This window comes from Ctenopharyngodon idella, chromosome 15 (assembly GCF_019924925.1).
Source record: "Ctenopharyngodon idella isolate HZGC_01 chromosome 15, HZGC01, whole genome shotgun sequence".
In the NCBI taxonomy this organism is placed as follows: Eukaryota; Metazoa; Chordata; class Actinopteri; order Cypriniformes; family Xenocyprididae; genus Ctenopharyngodon; species Ctenopharyngodon idella.
The window spans coordinates 15,113,334-15,133,495 of NC_067234.1; the positions used below are offsets into that span (position 1 = coordinate 15,113,334).

The following is a 20,162-nucleotide window of genomic DNA, read 5'->3' on the forward strand; positions in this document are numbered from 1 at the left end:
ATCAGTTACTGATTGCAAATTACATGACAAATAATTAGTAACATAATCCATTACATTACACATTTAAGGTAATGTAATCTAACTACAACCCGAATTCTGGAAATGTTGGGATGTTTTTTAAATTTGAATAAAGACTTTCAAATCACATGAGCCAATATTTTATTCACAATAGAACATAGATAACATAAATGTTTAAACTGAGAAATTTTACAATTTTATGCACAAAATGAGCTCATTTCAAAATTGTTGCCTGCTACAGGTCTCAAAATAGTTGGGACGGGGACATGTTTACCATGGTATAACATCTCTTCTTTTCAAAACAGTTTGAAGACGTCTGGGCATCGAGGTTATGAGTTTCTGGAGTTTTGGTGTTGAAATTTTGTCTCATTCTTGCCTGATATAGGTTTTCAGCTGCTGAAGAGTTTGTGGTCGTCTTTGATGTATTTTCCTCTATAGGTGAAAGATCTGGACTGCAGGCAGGCCAATTTAGCACCCGGATTCTTCTAGGACGAAGCCATGCTGTTGTAATAGCTGCAGTATGTGGTTTTGCATTGTCCTGCTGAAATACACAAGGTCTTCCCTGAAATAGATGTCGTCTGGAGGGGAGCATATGTTGCTCTAAACCTTTATATACCTTCAGCATTCATAGTGCCTTCCAAAACATGAAAGCTGCCCATACCGTATGCACTTACGCACCCCCATACCATCAGAGATGCTGGCTTTTGAACTGAAAGCTGATATCACACTGAAAGATCTCCCTCCTCTTTAGCCCGGAGGACACGGCGTCCATGATTTCCAACAAGAATGTCAAATTTGGACTCGTCTGACCATAGAACACTTTTCCACTTTGAAACAGTCCATTTTAAATGAGCCTTGCCCCACAGGACACGATGGCGCTTCTGGACCATGTTCACATATGGCTTCCTTTTTGTATGATAGAGCTTTAGTTGGCATCTGCAGATGGCACGGCGGATTGTGTTTACCGACAGTGGTTTCCGGAAGTATTCCTGGGCCCATTTAGTAATGTCATTGACACAATCATGCCGATGAGTGATGCAGTGTCGTCTGAGGGCCCGAAGACCACAGGCATCCAATAAAGGTCTTCGGCCTTGTCCCTTACGCACAGAGATTTCTCCAGTTTCTCTGAATCTTATGATGATGTTATGCACTGTAGATGATGAGATTTGCAAAGCCTTTGCAATTTGATGTTGAGGAACATTGTTTTTAAAGTATTCCACAATCTCACAGCTCTGCCCATCTTTACTTCTGAGAGACTCTGCCTCTCTAAGACATCCCTTTTATAGCTAATCATGTTACAGACCTGATATCAGTTAACTTAATTAGTTGCTAGATGTTCTCCCAGCTGAATCTTTTCAAAATTTCTTGCTTTTTCAGTCATTTGTTGCCCTCGTCCCAACTTTTTTGAGACCTGTAGCAGGCATCAAATTTGAAATGAGCTCATTTAGTGGAAAAACAGTGTAAAATTTCTCCGCTTATTATGTTGTCTATGTTCTATTGTGAATAAAATATTGGCTCATGTGATTTGAAAGTCTTTTAGTTTTCATTTTATTCAAATTTAAAAAACGGCCCAACATTTCCGGAATTCGGGTTGTATTTTTGATTACTTTTAGATTACTTTCGACCAAACTCATTTATCACATAGATTTGAATAGGATAATCTTGTACCATATTGATATAAAAATACAAAGAAAAAGAAAACATATTCCATTTTTTTATCAACAATATGAAGTGCATTAAATATTACATTGATGCCCGGTTCAGACTACACGATTTTAGCCCGATTTTTTTTTACATTCTGCTTGATGTAGGGTGTCATGGGGATTCGTAAATGACAATGGGCATCGGGACGCAAGATTCGATCGTTTCAGTTCGTGTAGTGTGTCATAGTGGACGACAGCCGATGCCGCGTTTGCGATGCTTTACGACGTCATGACAGAAAGACTAGCATGTTTAATTTTTTTCATTTATGTTTTTCTTTCTCACGACAAGACAGAGCAAAACATGCTGCTAGCCATTGTTTGTTTATACTCATGGCACATTCCGTCAGTTCATAGTCCCACCTTCGATGACAGCATGCACGTGGCTAAAGACGGCATGCGATGAATGGTCGGGTAGCAACATGTAGTATGGCATGTTTCTTGTCCACAACACGACAACATTTTAGGAGTCAAAATCGTATGATCTGATACAGTCACTTTTGTGACCGACAAAAATATTAAGTAATCTGAACCTGAGAATCTGAGAATAACATGTAATCATGCAATGAATAAAAAAAATAAAAAAAACTGTAATCTGATTACCAGTATTTTAAAGTGTAATATAATCTAATTACATGTACTTAATTTTTGGAATCTGATTAGTGATTAAGTAATCAGTTACTACCCAACTCTGATAGACTCTTCTACCTCGTGCACTGAGTCTCATTAAACCACAATCTCTCTCTCTCTCTCTCTCTCTCTCTCTCTCTCTCTTTCTCTTTCTCTCTCGATCATCTTACTCTCATTAGAGTCCTGTCTCACTGACTTACTGACTCATGCAAACAAGGGCATCAGCTATGTGCTGTGTTTGTATGTTAATGCAGGTGTACATATGTGTTTGAGAGAGAAAATTTTGTTTTGTATGTCTGGCAATAATTGCATATGTCATTTACAATTACCTTGTTTATCAGTGAGGTTAACCAACTGTCCTTTATATTCATTGAACAGCATGCTTTTCATTTAAAACTGCATATTTTACTCAATCAACATCTGATTCTAAGAGAATGGTGCCTATATAAGGGGAAAAAATGTATAAATACTTTTAACTACTATATTCTAATTTCTGCACACACATTTTTAGAATACATATCTGTATGTATCATATCTGTAGATAGAATTAGTGTTCTTCTGCTAACAAGGTTTGAAAAATTTGTAAGTGAGTCCATGGCCTTGGCTTTTGATCTCACATGGCATGCAGCAAATGACCTCTGACCTCTCAAGAGACTCTGTTAGTGACCCCACGAGCTGTTAGCCATCTGATTCATAACGCACAGACGACAAGAGACATTCAGTCTCAAAACATAACTCATCAGAAATGGCCTGGCTGTTTGCGTGACATTAAATGGTTGCATTTTCGGACCATGCACTGTACTTTCTGAGGCCATGTGGATGGCATGTCCTTGACTAACTCATGCAGATGTTTTGGTTTTGTGTGTTTATGAATATGGTGAATAATTATTTATTTCTGTGTTTTTCCTTTCTGTTCTCCTCCAGGTCTGGTGTGCATGAAATCAAGCACCTCTGTGGTGGAACTAGTCATGTTATTATGCTCTCAGGTGAGTTGTCTCTCTTTTTCTCTTTTCTTTATCCTTCCAATTTTGTTTTCCAGCTACATGACACATTGACTATTGTTAATGGTCACAGTGAGCTTCTTAAATATTTGTCTGGATGACAGAAAGCAATACACAAACATGACTTTGTCCATTAACACGTTCATTTCTCAAAGTCAACCTCAAGTGAAGTGTATCAAACTGGCATGTGAAATTAACATCCCCCTGTAGTCAATAATTCTATCCCTTAAAACTTATCTTTGATAATCAACATGACATATGTAAACTTTTTTGTTTGTTTGTTTGTTTTTCCTGTGAAAATAATTCCTTCATGACTTAAAATTGCTTGTGTGTAACCCTACACCCTTGCTTCATTTAATAGACGTTGTTTCATGAATATGCAAATTAGCCCCGCCTCCACCCACTTTTTCAGCTACAGTATACAACTGTAATTTAGCAGCTATATAATTACAGTTGTATACTGTAGCTGAAAAAAATGGTATTTAGCTGTTAATTTCAAAAACAGTAGTGCACCGTATTTTTACGGTATCATGCTGGCAACCACAGCTGTCAGTAGATTACAGGGAAATTTTTTACAGTGAGGGCTGTATCCGAAATCGTGCCCTATACCCTTAAGGTCACCGTGATTTTGCCAAGTAAGACATGTTCCTGGATCAACATATTTTGTTGATCCTGGAAAAACATTCCAGTCTGAAAATTTAGTCTTAACCCTATTCCTACCCCTAAACCTATTCCTACCCTAAAGTTATCCCTAAAATCAGAGGGGAAAGATAGGTGAATACCATTGATGTAGAAGCACCTAACCCTGGTTGCAAGCCTAAACTTGACATAAACGGTAAACTTGTCCCTCAAATCTGATTGGTTGATTGGAATGTTGTTCCTGGATCAACAAAGATGTTGATCCAGGAACATGTCTTATTTGGCAAAATCACGGTGACCATACCGTTAAATAGGGCACTATTTGAGGGGACATCCATTTGTAGTGGTGTCCGAAACCATTTTGAACAACGCTGTTGGACATTGTTGATATTTGAAATCAACCCAAACAAACCCACCCCTCTCTTTGTTGCTCCGCCTCCAAAACTCACACTCCAATCCTAACCGACCTGCTCCAAGTCGGTCTTGAACCCCGGCCCGATCGCTGCTGGCAGGCGAGGCGAGAGCACTAACAATGACTCTAAACACCGCATTCTCTAGCAGTCGTCAGTGCGCAGTGGTTTACCTGCTCAACTCTCACTATCTGGCCTTTGTTACACACACAATGTGAGAGTGGATGCCTGTTTATCACAGCTGACACACAACAAAATGCTTCATGAAAAATAAAGCGCAGTTGATGAATGAACAACAAGGAAGCACAAAAAATAAATGTACAGTACACAAGAGTAAATACAAAATGTTCGTTGTTAATCGCCAACAGCACAGCAGCTCCAGACAATCATTGACACTCAAACCCAGTGTTACTCACATGTGAAGTGGAATCAAAGCAGCCTCCACATCTGTTTTCAGACCTTCCCGCTTAGCTCTATCCAGCGCTGGAAAGCTTTTCTAATATAAATGTAGGTCTTAAAGCGCTTGACCAGTCGTAAACCTTCATTCCAGTGATATTCTTTTGAGCTGTTTTGCATTGTGTCCCATCTCTTTTTCTGCAATTGTTTTTTTTTTTTTCTTATTTTCAAATCTCCCTCTTGCTCGTTCTGTCTCCTCGATCATCATACGCCCCCTAATGCTGATTGGTTAGACGTTTGTTGTCGATGTCGGCCCGACTAACTTCCAAACAGTGTTTTTGAAATTCTACTGAGTCCACCTTTAATAATAGGAAAAGTACTAGAATATGTTTTACCTCATTTTTATTCAGAGGCCTCAAATTGAGCACACATACTGTATGGTGCAGTTGCTTATATTTAAATGGCCGAAACAGAAGTTGAAATTCTGATAGCTTGTGATGTAAATCAATGAGATCTTTAAAACATTATAGCAGACTACTAAATGCATATAAATATCAGTTGTCACTCTATATCTCCCAATAATATGTCTTAGTAAGATGATATTTAAATGCTTAGTTTTATGATGTGGATGTGGGGGTGGGTGGCAAACATATCTCAATCATTACTGTATTGTGTAGTGATATATGTACAAAAATCATTAAAGATTTCACAGCAGAAACACACATGTACCATGATCTGTAGGTGGATTTTTTAAAATTCTACTAGAAAAACTTTCACTAATTGTGAAACAATTCCAGGTTTTCAGCAAAGTTTTAATCATGTTGATAATTTAGAGGCCTTTGAAATGTGTGTATCAAATATGATACAGCAAGCTTTATAGGATTATTGTTATTCCTACCTTTTCCCACATTTTTCCTTCTTGGGCTGAAAATAGTGTAACCCCAGCTCATGTAAACACACCACAATCATCTTCCCTTTAAATCCCAATGACATATTACAGCTCTCTGACCTTCGGAGTCCCTTGTTAAGCCTTCCCTTTCAAAGGGGTCAGGGTCCCGATGTTGTAGCCGGAGCGGGAGATATTTAACATACCTTCTGTCAGCCCATCACTCTTGCGCCGGGAGTCCATAAGGAAGCCATTACCTCAGCATCTCGTCCTCAGAATCTAGCCGGTCGGAGAGCTCGGCGGGGCGGGAGCTTTTAGTCGTTGAATGGCACCTCTGACTCTATGAATTCCTCTCTATGACTCGAGAGTCGATCTGCTCTTAGTTTGCCCTGAAAAAGGTGGAGTCCTCCAGACACTGTGGCGCTGAGGATACATCCTGCTGTTCTGCTCTTCTCCTTTTGAAGATTTCAGCCGACCATTCCCTCGTTGCATTGAACATTTAGAATCTTTTTTTTTTTTTTGCTCATATCTCTTTTATGCCGTCTACTTACTTTGTTGCCACTTGGATTTATTGCCGAGTGAAGCATCACATTGAGACTCAAGCTCCTGGTTTTCTCTTCCTCCGCCCCTGTTAGACATATAATGTTACCAGAGCTCCAAGAGTTCTTGCCATTAGAAGCTCCCAGGGTAGAAACAGCCTGATATATCGATTGCCCAAAGATGGGGTGAAACTAGAGCCTGGGCCCAAAATGGCTTTCAGACGTAGGAAAGTCTCTTTGGAGCCAAAGCCTTCATAACTTTTTCACCGTAGGATCTGATTTAGAACATGTTGCCCAAACCAAGGGCCTTAATAAACAAAAGACTTGATTCTTTAGATGAGTGGGTGAGCGAGAGAGAAAGTAAAAGAGAATGAGAGGGAGGAAAAGACAGTGAAAGGGATTCACTATGGAACTATTGAAATTTTATATATGTGTGTGTGTGTAGAGTACTGTTCAAAAGTTTTGGGTCAGTTTGATTTTTTTTTTTTTTTAATGTTATTGAAAGAATTCTTTTATGCTCACCAAATTTAAAGTAACTGTTTTCTGTTTTAATATATTTTTAATTTATTCCTGTGATGGCAAAGCTGTATTTTCAGCATAATTTCTCCAAACTTCAGTGTCACATGATCTTTCAGAAATCATTATAATATGCTGATTTGCTGCTCAAGAAACATTATTAACATCCAGGATTCTTTGATGAAAAGTTCAAAAGAACAGCATTTATTTGAAATATATTATTATTTTTTTGTAATAATGTAAATGTCTTAACTGTCACTTTTGATTACTTTAATGCACACTTGATGAATAAAACTATTAATGTCTTTAAATTTTTATTTTTATTTTTATTTTTTTTTACTGACCCCAAACTTTTTGAATGGTATTGCACACATGTATGAAAACTATTTTTTTATTATTATTTTTTTTTTATAGATTATATAATTATAAATGAACACACATTTATTTATTTTTATTCTTTTATTTTTTATATATTATATAATTATATATGAACAAATCCATCCATCCATCCATGGGCCTGATTTAGTTTCTGTCACCCCACAATCTCAACTTTTTTTTTTTGGTTTAAGAATATTTATGGTGTTTTCTCCCATACACTGACAGTGGATAGGCCCAGGTGCTGTCAAATTCCAAAAAAACACAATAAAAGTGCAATAAATGTAGTCACTAAGACTTGTCCAGTATATTTCATGTCTTCTAAGGTCATGGGTCATAAAATAGCTTTGTGTGAGGAACAGGCTGAAATTTAAGTCATTATTCACTGAAAATTCTGCTTGACAGCTATGGTCTCTATTCACTTTCATTGTATGGAAAACAGCAGTTTGAACATCTGAAGACATGAAGGTGGGTAAATGATTTCATTTTTGGGTGAACTATCGCTTTAATAAATGCTTGGTGCACATCTGAACACAGCCCACATCCCACTGCGAATCACGTTGCGGTAGGAGACGTCCTTGCTGCGAGTCCAACAACCTCGAGCCTTTCCCCTTTTCATCTCCGCACTAATGCACCCAGACAGCGGGACGTTCCCCGCTCGTGACCTTACGAACCGCTCTGTTTCGCGAACTGTCACTTTTATGAATAAATTAGCGATAATCATCTTGCTCTTTTTTATTTATGCCTCCTAATCAGTGTTATTCATCTAAGCCCGCAGACAGCCGGTGTCTCTATCCAGTCAAGTGGCAGCGGGTGCCGCAGAGGTCAGCTGGGTCTGTTTCGTGTAACAGCTTAAACATACATAAAGGATCTAGCGTGGAGCCGGAGAGATTTACCGATGGACGGCCTCCAGATGTCGGGAGCAGTGCTGAGCAGATAAAAGCAAAGCGCTCCCTCTGTCTCTTGACAGGTTGGATTGAGATGCTGCAAATTCTCAAGAGCCATTAAAGTTTGTGAGTTACAAAGCTGGGGAGGAAAAAAAACTGGCTGGCCGGGGTGCACAGCTCAAGCGTAAGTGCTACAACTACATTTTTTTCCTCCCGTGCTTTTTGTGGTGCACATTTTTGGCTAATGACTGCATTCTCAGCTGAGTACGTTTTGGCAGGCAGTTTTGACAGGAGTGTTTGACAGCTGTGACTGGAATTTGAAGGTTAAAAGATGATTGGAGTTTGAGTAAAATTACGTTTTTGACTTCAAAAAAGCATGTACTCAAGATTTAAGTGAAGCAACGAGGTGACTTGTCAGACAGTCCAATCATAGTCGTGAGGAATAAGAGAACCAATTGGTTTGTTTCCAAAAATGGGAATTTTTATCCCGTTACATGAATAAAGGAAGTACATAAACAATACAAGCAGAAATATACAAAAAGATCATACATTTTTGATGCCTCGGACTCCCAGAAATTATGATCTTATTTAGAGGGACCCCCTTCCTAAAATATCAAGGCCATATATTTTCATCTACTGTATAAAGACAAAAAATTAATTTTTTCTTTCTTTCCAACACAAAGTTTAATGCAAATAATCCAAACAAGCAGAGCAACAAACAGTAAACGTAAATGGTGACCAGACAAACTCAAAGGGAACACACATGAACTTAAATACTAAAGATAATGAGATGAACATAGCTGAACCAAACTAACTAATCACAGTAACCATAGAAACTAACAAGTGGCGGGAAACAAAGACAAAGAAACACGTATGAATAATCGAAACAAAATAAAAGTCCATGAAAACTTAAACAAACTGAACATAACTGTGTAACATAACATAACTCCCCCCTCTGGCAAAGCACGACCTTGTTCCGTTATGAAACAAACAGGAGATGAGGGAGGGAAGGTGGGGGTTTAGGAGGAGGTTGAGGAGTAGGCAAAGTGCTGGTGAAGAGGAGCGTGCGAAGGGCTGGCACAAACAGGCAGGTAGATTGGCAGAGACTCCATGGATGAATAGTTGGTGGGAGCATCCATGGGCGCGAAGACGGGAGGAGTGGCCAGAAGGTGCAGACCCAGAGCTCCACAGAACTGACTACGGTGGAGTTGAACAAGATATTGTTGGCGTGGCTGCCAACATCTGGAGGACGGCCAACGAAGACGAGGCCACAGGATCCAATGGCGCTGGAGACCCAGGCAATGCCGCGATGACGAGCGTCTGAGGACTGAAGCGAAGCTGTAGGGAAGGAGCAACCCGCTGCAGCCGTAGGGGTGGAGGGATGGAGCGCAGTGGACAGCCCGTAAGTCCGTGGCAGAAGTGGAGTGACGACTGACCAAAGGGGAGCCGGTAGGACGAAGGAACCCCTTGTAGCCGCAAGGCCGGGGGTCTTTGGTGGAGACGACAGGTCGACGGGCCGAGATGGAGAGAAGTTATCCGAGGCCAGAGGTGGAGCTGCAGGATCCCCTCGCATAGGCGCTGCTGGTGGTTGTACGACCTGAGGCTCGACATCAAGGCAGGGGATCCCCAGAGACGGCAAGGAGCTGTAAACTTCCAGCAGTGGCAGTGCTGGAGGACTGTCTGAGCTCTGCAGTGATGGTGGTAACACGAAACTTGCAAGGATCAAAGTAAGTATAACACAGTCCATATCATTCTCAATGCTGTCTTTAAACAGCAATGATGAATCAGATACCGGGTGGGAGTCAATACGTCCTTGCTGAAGTCTATCAGCAAGTCCTCGTTTTCTGTTCCCTTGGCCGCTGGTGTCACAGGCTCACACCACTGGTCAGACTCACTTTGGGGCACCTCTTCCGGGGCGACGGTAAGCACTGTCCTCCTATCCTCGGGCTCTGGCTCACTCGTCGCGGCAGGGGGGTCCCTCAATGTATGCGGGGGGATCACATGAATTCTCCACGGTCGAAGGTGGTAAATCCAGTTCTGGTTCTGGCTGTGCTCTGGATCAGGGGAGGATGCTCTCCAGACACCTAATGACGGCCTCCATCCAGTCAAGTCCTGTGGTGTCTGGGAGGTCTGTGGGGTAGTGAAAGCTCGCCCCGATCCAGAACATGGTCTTCAGGGTCTTGTTGTCGAGTGGGCAGTTGATGGCAATACGGCAAAACTCCTCTGTAAAAGTAAGAAAATCATGGCTCTCCATTTACATATATATTTGGAGGTCCGGTCGTCTGTTACTCGTGTGCAGACAGATGAGGATGAAGATGAAGATGAGTAAAGTTCCAACATGGAGTTTAATACAAATAATCCATATGAGCAGAGTAACACACAGTAAACGTAAAGGTGACCGGACAAACTCAAAGAAACAAAGGCGAAGAAACACATGACTAATGAAAACAAACTTAAAGTCCATGAAAACTAAAACAAACTGAACATAACTGTGAAAAAGTGGCAGTTTATTTAGTGATTTACTATGTATAATAATAATAATTAGTAGTAGTAGTAGTATTATTACTTTCAATTTAATGGACACTTATTATTACTTTTTAAAAAGTTGATACCTTTATATTTATTTTACTTTTTTTTTTTCTCAACTTTTCCAAGGGCTCTCTTGTGGTCCCTTGGGGGTCCCTCCCTTGACCAGTTTAAAATCCCATGTGCGATAAACTCTTTGTCAGCTCTTAAACCCTGTGTGTCAGCTTTTTCCAGTATAAGTCCCTCACTGGAGATGGCAGGCCGGAAGTGATCTTCTCTTTTACATGCGGGATCACATTACCGCAGTCTGGAGGTACATGTCATCGCTAATGCACTTCACATGGACAGCATACTCGTCTGAGCCCCCCAAAATCCCCTCACAATCACACTCACCTCCCCCTGGGGACCCTCACTCTCTTGCTTGAAGAGAAAGAGAAAAAAAAATGGCTCAAAAGAAGTGTGTTACAGTGCTAGTGCAAAGACTACTTGAGAAGAGACAGCAGAGCGGGACTTGGCTCGGTGTCTCGGCTGATGTCATTTTCTTTTGGCAGGCCAGTGTTACCCCCACATCTGCCTGTATTTCCTTATTTATTTTTGTCACGTGGGTGCTTCTCTACTTGAGCGGAGGCTAGTGATGAAGCACTGAGCTGAGGCAGCCCGATCCCAAGTGACAAACCGCCTGACTGCAGAGTAGATAATGAATGGTGAAAGAGAAATAGAAAGAGGGAGGCATATTGGGTCAGTTATAACATTTGGAGACCAGATGCGCCTCAGTGTTGTCTCTTTCTGGCTCAATGAGGGGTAGTGAAGATACTCACAAGTGTGTGTGAATTTGTTTTTGTTTTTTTTTTTTTTTAATTATCTGTTCAGATTACCATGCATATGTGCTATGCAGTTTTTAATCCTGAGCGCAGCCCATTCAGTAGCTCCAAAAAGTATTTTACTCTTAAAGGGATAGTTCACCCAAAAAGTCCTATTATCAATTACTCACTCTTATGTTTCTACCGTTGAACACAAAAATTCGTAGTGTCTTTTTGTCCATTAATTTAAAGTTACAGTGAATAACTGTAATAGATCTAACCTTATATTTACCTTGTTCTGCCATGAAACTCTAGATGGCACAGGCTGATAGGTCTTTAACTCATTTGGTAGCGATCACATCATTATCTACATAGCACAGCTTATTGGTTGCTGTTGCATCAGTAGCCAATGAGCTGCCCCTCAACATTCAAACAAATACTGGTCATGTTGCTGTAAGCAGTCTGCAGCACGTTTTTTAGAAACCCTCCACCTTCACCAGCTCCACCTGGGGTGTGCAGCAGAAGCAGCATGTCTTACATGCTCACAGCAATTTCTGTGAATGTATTGGCAGTAGCAAGTCTCAGTACTTGCTCTGCAGCAGCAGCAGATCTATTCCGCCAACACCAAATACATTAACATTGCCATATCCATTACCATGCAAATCTCTATCACCATACCAATCTCCAGAGAGTTGTCATGACAGAATTAATGTAATTTTGCGTTTTTGGAAGTGAAAAAGAATGTTGAGCTTCAAAAAATAGAAAGTGACTGTAAGAAAATAGCTAAAGCATTGAAAATCCCCATTTCCACCATCAGGGCAATAATTAAGAAGTTCCAATCAACTAAAGATGTTACAAATCTGCCTAGAAGAGGACGTATGTCTAAATCGTCCTAATGCGTGGTGAGGAGGAAAGTTTGAGTGGACAAAGACTCTCCAAGGATCACAGCTGGAGAATTGCAGAGATTAGTTGAGTCTTGAGTCTCAGAAAGCCTAAAAAAATTATCAAACAGCACCTACATCCCCACAAGTTGTTCAGGAGGGTTTCAAGAAAAATCCTTTGCTCTCATCCAGAAACAATCTCCAGAATTTTCATTTGTCAGACAAGACTGGAACTTCAAACGAGACCGGCTTCTATGGTCAGATGAAACTAAAAAAAGAGCTTTTTGGCAGCAAACCCACCAGATGGGTTTGGTGCACACATGAATAAAAAGTACCCCATGCCCACGGTTAAATATACTGCTGGATTTTTAATGTTGTGGGCCTATTTTTCTGCTGGAGGTCCTGAACATCTTGTTCAGATACATGGTATCATGGATTCTATCAAATACCAACAGATAAAAAAATCAAAACCTGACCGCTTCTGCGAGAAATCCAATAATGGGCCGTGGCTGGATCTTCCATCAGGACAATGATCCAAAACAAACATCAAAACCAACACAAAAAATGTGTCACTGAGCACAAAATGAAGCTTCTGCCATGACCATCCCAGTCCCCAAAAAGGAGGTTGCAATAATTGGGTGCCAATAATTGTGGCCAACGTGAACTAGAAAAAAAAAAACATTTCATAATGAGCTTTTCCCCCCATTTTCAATTGTTTTACTTAAATGAAAGGTTAGAATTTTGTGATTTTTTTTTTTTATTTTTTTTTATTTTTTAATTTTTTTAATGAAAAATCAAAAGGATAAACAATACAGATTCATTTTCAAAGCCACCTTTGCACATATTTACCAAGGGTGCCAATATTAGTGGAGGGCACTGCATCATGGTTTACACAAAAATATTAAGCAGCACTGTTTTAACACTAACAATAATAATAATATATAAAAATAATAGCTTTGCCATTACAGAAATAAACTACATTTCAAAATATATTAAAATATAAAACAGTTATTTTAAATTGTAATAATATTTCACAGTAGTATTGTTTTTACTATATTTTTAATCAAATAAATGCAGAATAAGTATTTATTTATTTATTTATTTTTTTCCCAAAAACCAGTTGGGTAAAATTAATAGCAAAAATGGCTCAGAAAGTGCAGTAAGTTCTGATATTTTACAGTTAAACATTCTGTAAAGACTAAAGTCCTAAATACATTTTTGGGCCGCTGTATATTACCGGTTAAAACCACCAGATTGTGGTTTAAAGCGACTTTGGTTTTGTGCCCCCAACATTCCCCGTCATCGCTGGCTAAATAAAGCTTTATTCATTCAGCACTTTTTAAAAGTGTTTACAAAGGTCTTTACAGAAAACATAAATTGGGGAATATAAGAGAATTAAATAATAATAATAAAAAAAGATCAAGACACATAGAATGTATGTATAAAATGCCCTTGTTCTGAGGGAACCATTCATATCCGTCCCCAGTGGCTCTTCTCTCACCCTGATCCCCTCACCGCAGGACAGGAGAATATTTTTGAGGCCCACTTTTTGCAATGCCCTCTTTCCTTTTGAACTCCAACCCGGATCATGCTCTTCCCCCTAAACTCGTACCTTTGAGAGCAAACAAGAGAACGGAGGAGAATTTCCCATAGTGAGAAGCACAACCGCCTTTTAATCATCTCCAGACCCGTAGTGTGTGTGTGAGAGACAGCGGAGGAAGGAGAGCCCGGGAAACGTTGAGAGGGAGGGCGTGAGACGTTCCCTAAGGCCTCCAAATCGCTCCAGGCAAGGCAAGAGGGCCGATCTCAAGACGGAGGTCTTCGGTGATCTGTCACTGGGTGCTCACAGAGAGGAAATGGCTGTGTTTAAGGGGCAAGAGGATACAGTTTCATTCAGCAATTACATCTCTCCTGTGTTTACGAATCTGTGCGCAGAGGAAGAAAAGATGCTTGCGCACGCACAGGGCCAAGTTCCAGGCTTTTTATGGCTTTGGCTCTCAATAGCGGATATGTGACCTCAAATAGATCTTTGCTTTCTTAAATACATAGCAATCCAATTTGCTGCGATCACTATCACTAGATGTTTCATTTGGGCATAACATGAGACTTTAGGAAAAGATTTCTGTCTACAGATTTTTTTGCCACTGGTTTTATTTTTATTTATTGTTTTACAGATGTTCTTCAATCCATTTTTTTACCAGGACTTATTTAGGTGTAATTGTTAATTAAGCCTTCTGTTACCATGCACATTTGTGTATATACAAGCACTAAATTAAATAATATTTTCACACTTTCTGCATGAAATACTTTGTTCACAAGTGACATTTATCTTGATTTTCCTCATTCATCAAGTATGCTAGTCACTTAAATGATGCAACAACCAAATATATATATATATATATATTTATAATATTATTTTTTTTTTTAAATACAATTGATATATATATATATATATATATATATATATACAAATATTAAAGCCAAAAATATGTATCAATGCAACTTTTATGAAGTACACTTTCACTAAAAGCCTTCCTTCCGCCAGAAAAAAACTGTCCCTGACCATGAACAGCAACAGAAGTTACATTATTATGCCATTAGATGGCGGCAAACACTGTCTTTATGAGAGTGTCAGTGAGTAGCGAAGACTTTTATATTGAAAAGACTGAATTGTTGTGAACACGGAACAAGACGCAACTGACAAATGCTTTGACTAGCGCTGTCAGTCACGGGAAAACCCCTTAACTGTTAAAAGGACAAGATAATACATCAGACATTTAAACAGATTTTTATATATATTTTGTAGAATAGATAAATATTGCATTTTACTATTAAATAAATCTATTAAAAATACTATTATAGAATATACTATTAAAATATACTATTAAAGAAGCCTAATGGTTAATATTTTTATGATGGATGTTAATATTTTAAGATCAAAAGTCGGTGTCTAAAACAGCATATGGTAATATATAAAATGTAATATTTATCTGTTATATTGATTTATTTTTTTTTATTATACATATATATATACATACACACATGTACACACACACATGTACACACACACACACACACACACATATATATATATATATATATATATATATATATATATATATATATGTGTGTGTGTGTGTGTAAAGGAAATCACTTAAATAAAAGTAAGTCAACGGTTAGTAACTGGACTTTTCCCCACGCTGCACAAGGTGTATTTAAGCATACTGCTAAAAACTGAACACAATCCACATACGAATGACAAATGTTGTTTCTTTCAGGAGTGGCAGAACTCGATACAGAAGAACGCTGGCCTGGCTTTCATTGAGCTTATCAATGAGGGAAGGTAAACTCTCATGTCTGCTTCTGAAACACCATTACTAGCTCACAGATGACTGTAGCTTATGCCACTTCAAACTGGTTATCTGGTGCTGGTCTGTTCGGCTGACGGGTTTCCATGGCATCACTAATAACAGGGATGGGACCAGATTAGCCACTAAGCCTCTCGTCCCAGTAGTGTGGTCAGAGTTTGTGTGTTTTTTTGGGGTTAGTAGTTGAACAGAGTGTAAAATACGCTGAGATAAGCATGTTGAGAGTGGGTGGGTGTATAAATCCTCTGACATACTTCTTGTCGAGAATGTGTACAGTCTTGTTTTCAGTCTTTCTCTGTTTTTTTTTTTTTGTTTTTTTATCCAGCATGCTACTTTTCTATCTCACTGAAAGATTGTGTATGTGTGTCTGTGTGTCCATGTGTTTGTCGGGTTTAGGCTTGGAGTTGTTGTTGTTGAGCTGATCCAGGGTGGCTCAGCCTGCACACCCATCTGCTGACCCATCTGTGCACACACACACACACACACACACACACACTCGGACAGTAAGCCTGAGTCAGCAGAGATAGTCGCTGTCCAGGGTGCTGGCACATCAGTCATTCACCCTCACTACCTGTCTATCTGTCTCTCTGTCTGTCTGTGTCAGTGGCCCTCATTCCAAATCCTGCCTCAGTGGACGTAGAGTGCAACAATAATGGCCTGGAAGCAACTTTCATTTACTTTAAAAAAATAAGGAATTAAATTAAGTGATTTAAATGTCTTTTGCCAAGGTTTAGCTTTAGGTTTAGAATTCTGTAGTTAAATAATATTATTGAAAAGTTTGGGGTTAGCAAGATTTTTTTTTTAAATGAATACTTTTATTCAGCATGGATGCACTAAATTGATCAAAAAGCTTTTACATTGTTACAAAAAAAAAAAAAAAAGTTGTTTTTTGAGCAAAAATTGGCATATTAGAATGATTTCTGAAGGATCATGTGACACTGACTGGAGTAATGATGCTGAAAATACAGCTTTGCCATCACAAATATGTTAAAATATGTATACAAAATATAATACTTATGATAAATTATGATTATGGTCAATATAGTGATTAAAATATAAATATACTTAATTTTGTATACATATGTATTTTATTTATTTTTAAAACATAAATCACTTAACCTAAGAGCTGATGTCAGGTCTGTCTTTAAAGGATTGTATAAAACAAAAACAAAAAAAAATCTCTATGGACAGAATGAAGGTGTTTTCTTTTTCCAGAAACCTTACACTCTACAGTATATATGGAATGCATAGTTTATTTGAACAATTTAATGAGACTAATGTTGTGTTTGGCCTCTTGGAACGTCTGATTATGTTCTAATAACAAACTGAATTACAAGTATTAAAGTACTGTGTAAAACTTTGCTTCTGGAATTAGTTCTGAAATAAATGCGGGAACTTTCAGCCTTGCAGTGTTTATGCAACAGTCTATTCCAGTTTATTTATGATACATTAAGATTTTAGTAGGGCATCTGTGATTTATGAACCACACCATGTCACAGTTTGGGATGTATGTGGCACTGATTTGGAGCCCCTGTTCTGTTTCACCCGCACCATCATATAAGTCACCGAGCCCACGACAGTTTCTGCCTTTTGAAACACTAGAAATACTAAATGTTTTGCTGTGGATTTTTAATGCACTCTTTATACCACATAACTTCTATTCCAGTACTGAATAAGTAAAGTCATGCCCTAGATTCGGTTTTGAACTGTTATCATGCTGGGAATGAGGTTGTTTACAATTTTTTCCTCTCCTCTGCACTCCAAATGTTATTTATGGCTTGTCAACACTTAAAGAAGCATGCACATTTGAATAATGTACCGAATTGAAGCCCCTCTATGGGACGGGGAGAAGAAATTATGCTCAGTATTACGTTCCACAGAAACACCATGGTTCTTGTTAATTAAAACAAAGCAGACATAATGATGTGTAAAATGACAATTAACACAAAGTAACCTAGATTCCATAAAAGATGAATAATTGCATTTTCTATAAGGGTGTAAAATCGGGTTGTATGTGATGTACAGATGTGTACTTAATTTGTGTTTGTGGACTGACCGAATGCCATTTTTTTAATTCTCAGTTGAAATCTGTTTTTTCTTCATTCTAGACTCCTTTGTCATGCCATGAAGGATCATATCGTTCGAGTGGCCAATGAAGCAGAGTTTATCCTCAACAGACAGCGAGCCGAGGACGTCCACAAGCATGCAGAGTTTGAGGTAGACAATGTCTGAGAATCATGTTAGACCAAAAGCACATGCATATATACACATTTTATAGATCCCAGGGGTCAGTACAGGATTTAGATATTTTACGGAGTAGTATATTAACCACCAGCCTGAATTAAGTAGCTAGATCAGATAAAACACAAACCAGATTATAATCAATCCCAGAACAGAACTCTAATCCCACATTGAATCCATATGAAACCTGAATAATCTACAATGAAATCTGATTTTGAGAATCAGATACAGCACGAGAGAGGAAATCTCTAGTAAAGCTAGCAGTGGGGGTGGCCCATAATCCTTTGCTCATGCCTTCTAAAGGGGATTAATCCACATATATTAGCTCAGTAGAGAGAAATTGAATTAATTATACATAAGCACCCTCTGAAAAGTATGGAACAATTTTTAGAGATTGAATTCATGTCTCATTTTAAACTATTATATATTTCGATCAAGAGACAATCTTTACATTGGTACTTCCGTCTGTTCAAGGGGTGATATGTAAGAATTTTAATATATTAATCACTTTTTTATTGTCAATCACATTGCGGAGGTGGGGAGAGGGGTTTGAAATTGAGGGGGAAAAAGCTGGGGACCCTGAGAATCATCACCACCTTTTCTCCCCTATAGCGATGGCCCTGGCCATGAGTATATTGGGGCCTTGAATCACGTTCAGTCTCTCGTATGTTACATGTGGCTGCCGCTGGCTGCTGTTTACTTAATGGCCACCGGTGTCACTAATAACAAGAGTTTCTAAATTCTGCATACAGCCCCTTTACCTATTATGCAAAATTCACTTTTATAATGTGTTTGAACACATATGTGTATCCACAATGTGTAAACAACCAGCATATAATTGTAAAAATTCACCCACTCCTTTTTTTATGTAATTCCCATAAATCATAAACAGTCTCTCCAAACAAGCGGTTCCAGATTTCTCCCTACTCTTACTTAAGCCCCGCCCATGACTGGTGATGATCTACCCTTTTAGCATAGATACCACCCTGAGAGAGCAGCAGCAGCAGTCTGCCATTTTGGTTTCTTCGCTGTAGCAATCTGAGATATACAATGTCTGCGCCAAAAAAAAAGTTCTTTAATTGAATGTACCAATGAACGTAAGAGTCTCCATAGACTCCCTGCATCTGAGCCACCCAGGACACCATGGTTGAATTTCATTTATGAAGGAAATATGGCAAATAAAGTCAATAAAGTGTTTATTATTATTTCACGCCGGACTGCTTCACAAATGAGGGTCAATTCAACTCTGAATTTGCACAAAAGATTAGCATGGCGGCACATGCTAGTCGATGAGTTGAATCAACTCCACAACAACTACGTAAATTTATCCACTAACCATTCAGAAACGTCCAGTTTCATTCTAAAAGTTGTAACTTCTTCCTGAGTCTCTCCATCAGTGTCGACTCCGGTTTGAACAATGTAAGGCTGAACACAGTTACTGACAATCCTCATTTTAGCTGCGTGAGATTCTCCAGCTTTGTTGTTCTTGAGCAACCGAAGCGTGAGCTGTTAAAGCTCCGCCCTCTTTTGGAAAGTGGGCCGGGAGCAGAAGCTCATTTGCATTTAAAGGGACACACACAAAAACGGCATGTTTTTGCTCACACCCAAATAGGGGCAGATTTGACAAGCTATAATAAATGATCTGTGGGGTATTTTGAGCTGAAACTTCACAGACACAATCTGGGGACACCAGAGACTTATATTACATCTTGTGAAAGGGGCATTATAGGTCCCATTTAAGGTTAAGATGGGAGCTCTGTCAAGATCAGTATATCTATGATATTATCGTTTCAGTCACAAACAACAATTATTTAAAAGTTGTACCAAAGAGAAAATGGTGTCCATTAGGAGCATGCTTTAACCTTCAGCCGTGACTGTATTCACAATATAATGCAGCCTCTTGTACCTCATAACTTAAATGCAGTATATTAAATGTGAAGGTTAATGTTACATTAACTACTTAGAATATCAGTATCATCCTGTCTGTACTTTTCCGACAGTGATGCAGTGGGTGCTGTAAATGTAAATCAAGGTTTAGCAGCACTTGCTGTTAAATCATGTATCTATAATATGAAACTCTGAGGGCACGTGCGTAATATCAGTATGTGGGATACACACAGTAGTACATGTAGTGATGGAGTGATGAGTTTCTTATCTGGAACGCGCAGCCTGTCTGAGACGGTTGTTTTATATACTGCTCTTGAGGATCATTGACCTGCTAGATAAAACGCAGCAGGCGCTAGATAGGCGATGTCACCAGCTAACGGAAGATGTTGTCTTGCCTCAAGATGTCGTCTTGCCTCCTCTTGTTCTTCCTCTTCTTTATTACCTCCGTCTGCAGATTGAAGA

At 39.0% G+C, this 20,162-nt stretch overlaps 1 protein-coding gene across 7 annotated transcripts in view; it reads left to right on the forward strand.

The window, feature by feature from the left end:
- nbeab (neurobeachin b) overlaps positions 1 to 20,162 on the forward strand; it is a 339,752-nt gene that overhangs the window by 169,684 nt on the left and 149,906 nt on the right. For all 7 annotated transcript variants that reach the window (XM_051862246.1, XM_051862248.1, XM_051862249.1 and 4 more), the window contains 3 exons: positions 3,273 to 3,334; positions 15,483 to 15,547; positions 17,681 to 17,789. In XM_051862246.1, the coding sequence (XP_051718206.1) occupies positions 3,273 to 3,334; positions 15,483 to 15,547; positions 17,681 to 17,789 (236 nt within the window). The remainder of the gene's footprint in view (positions 1 to 3,272; positions 3,335 to 15,482; positions 15,548 to 17,680; positions 17,790 to 20,162) is intronic.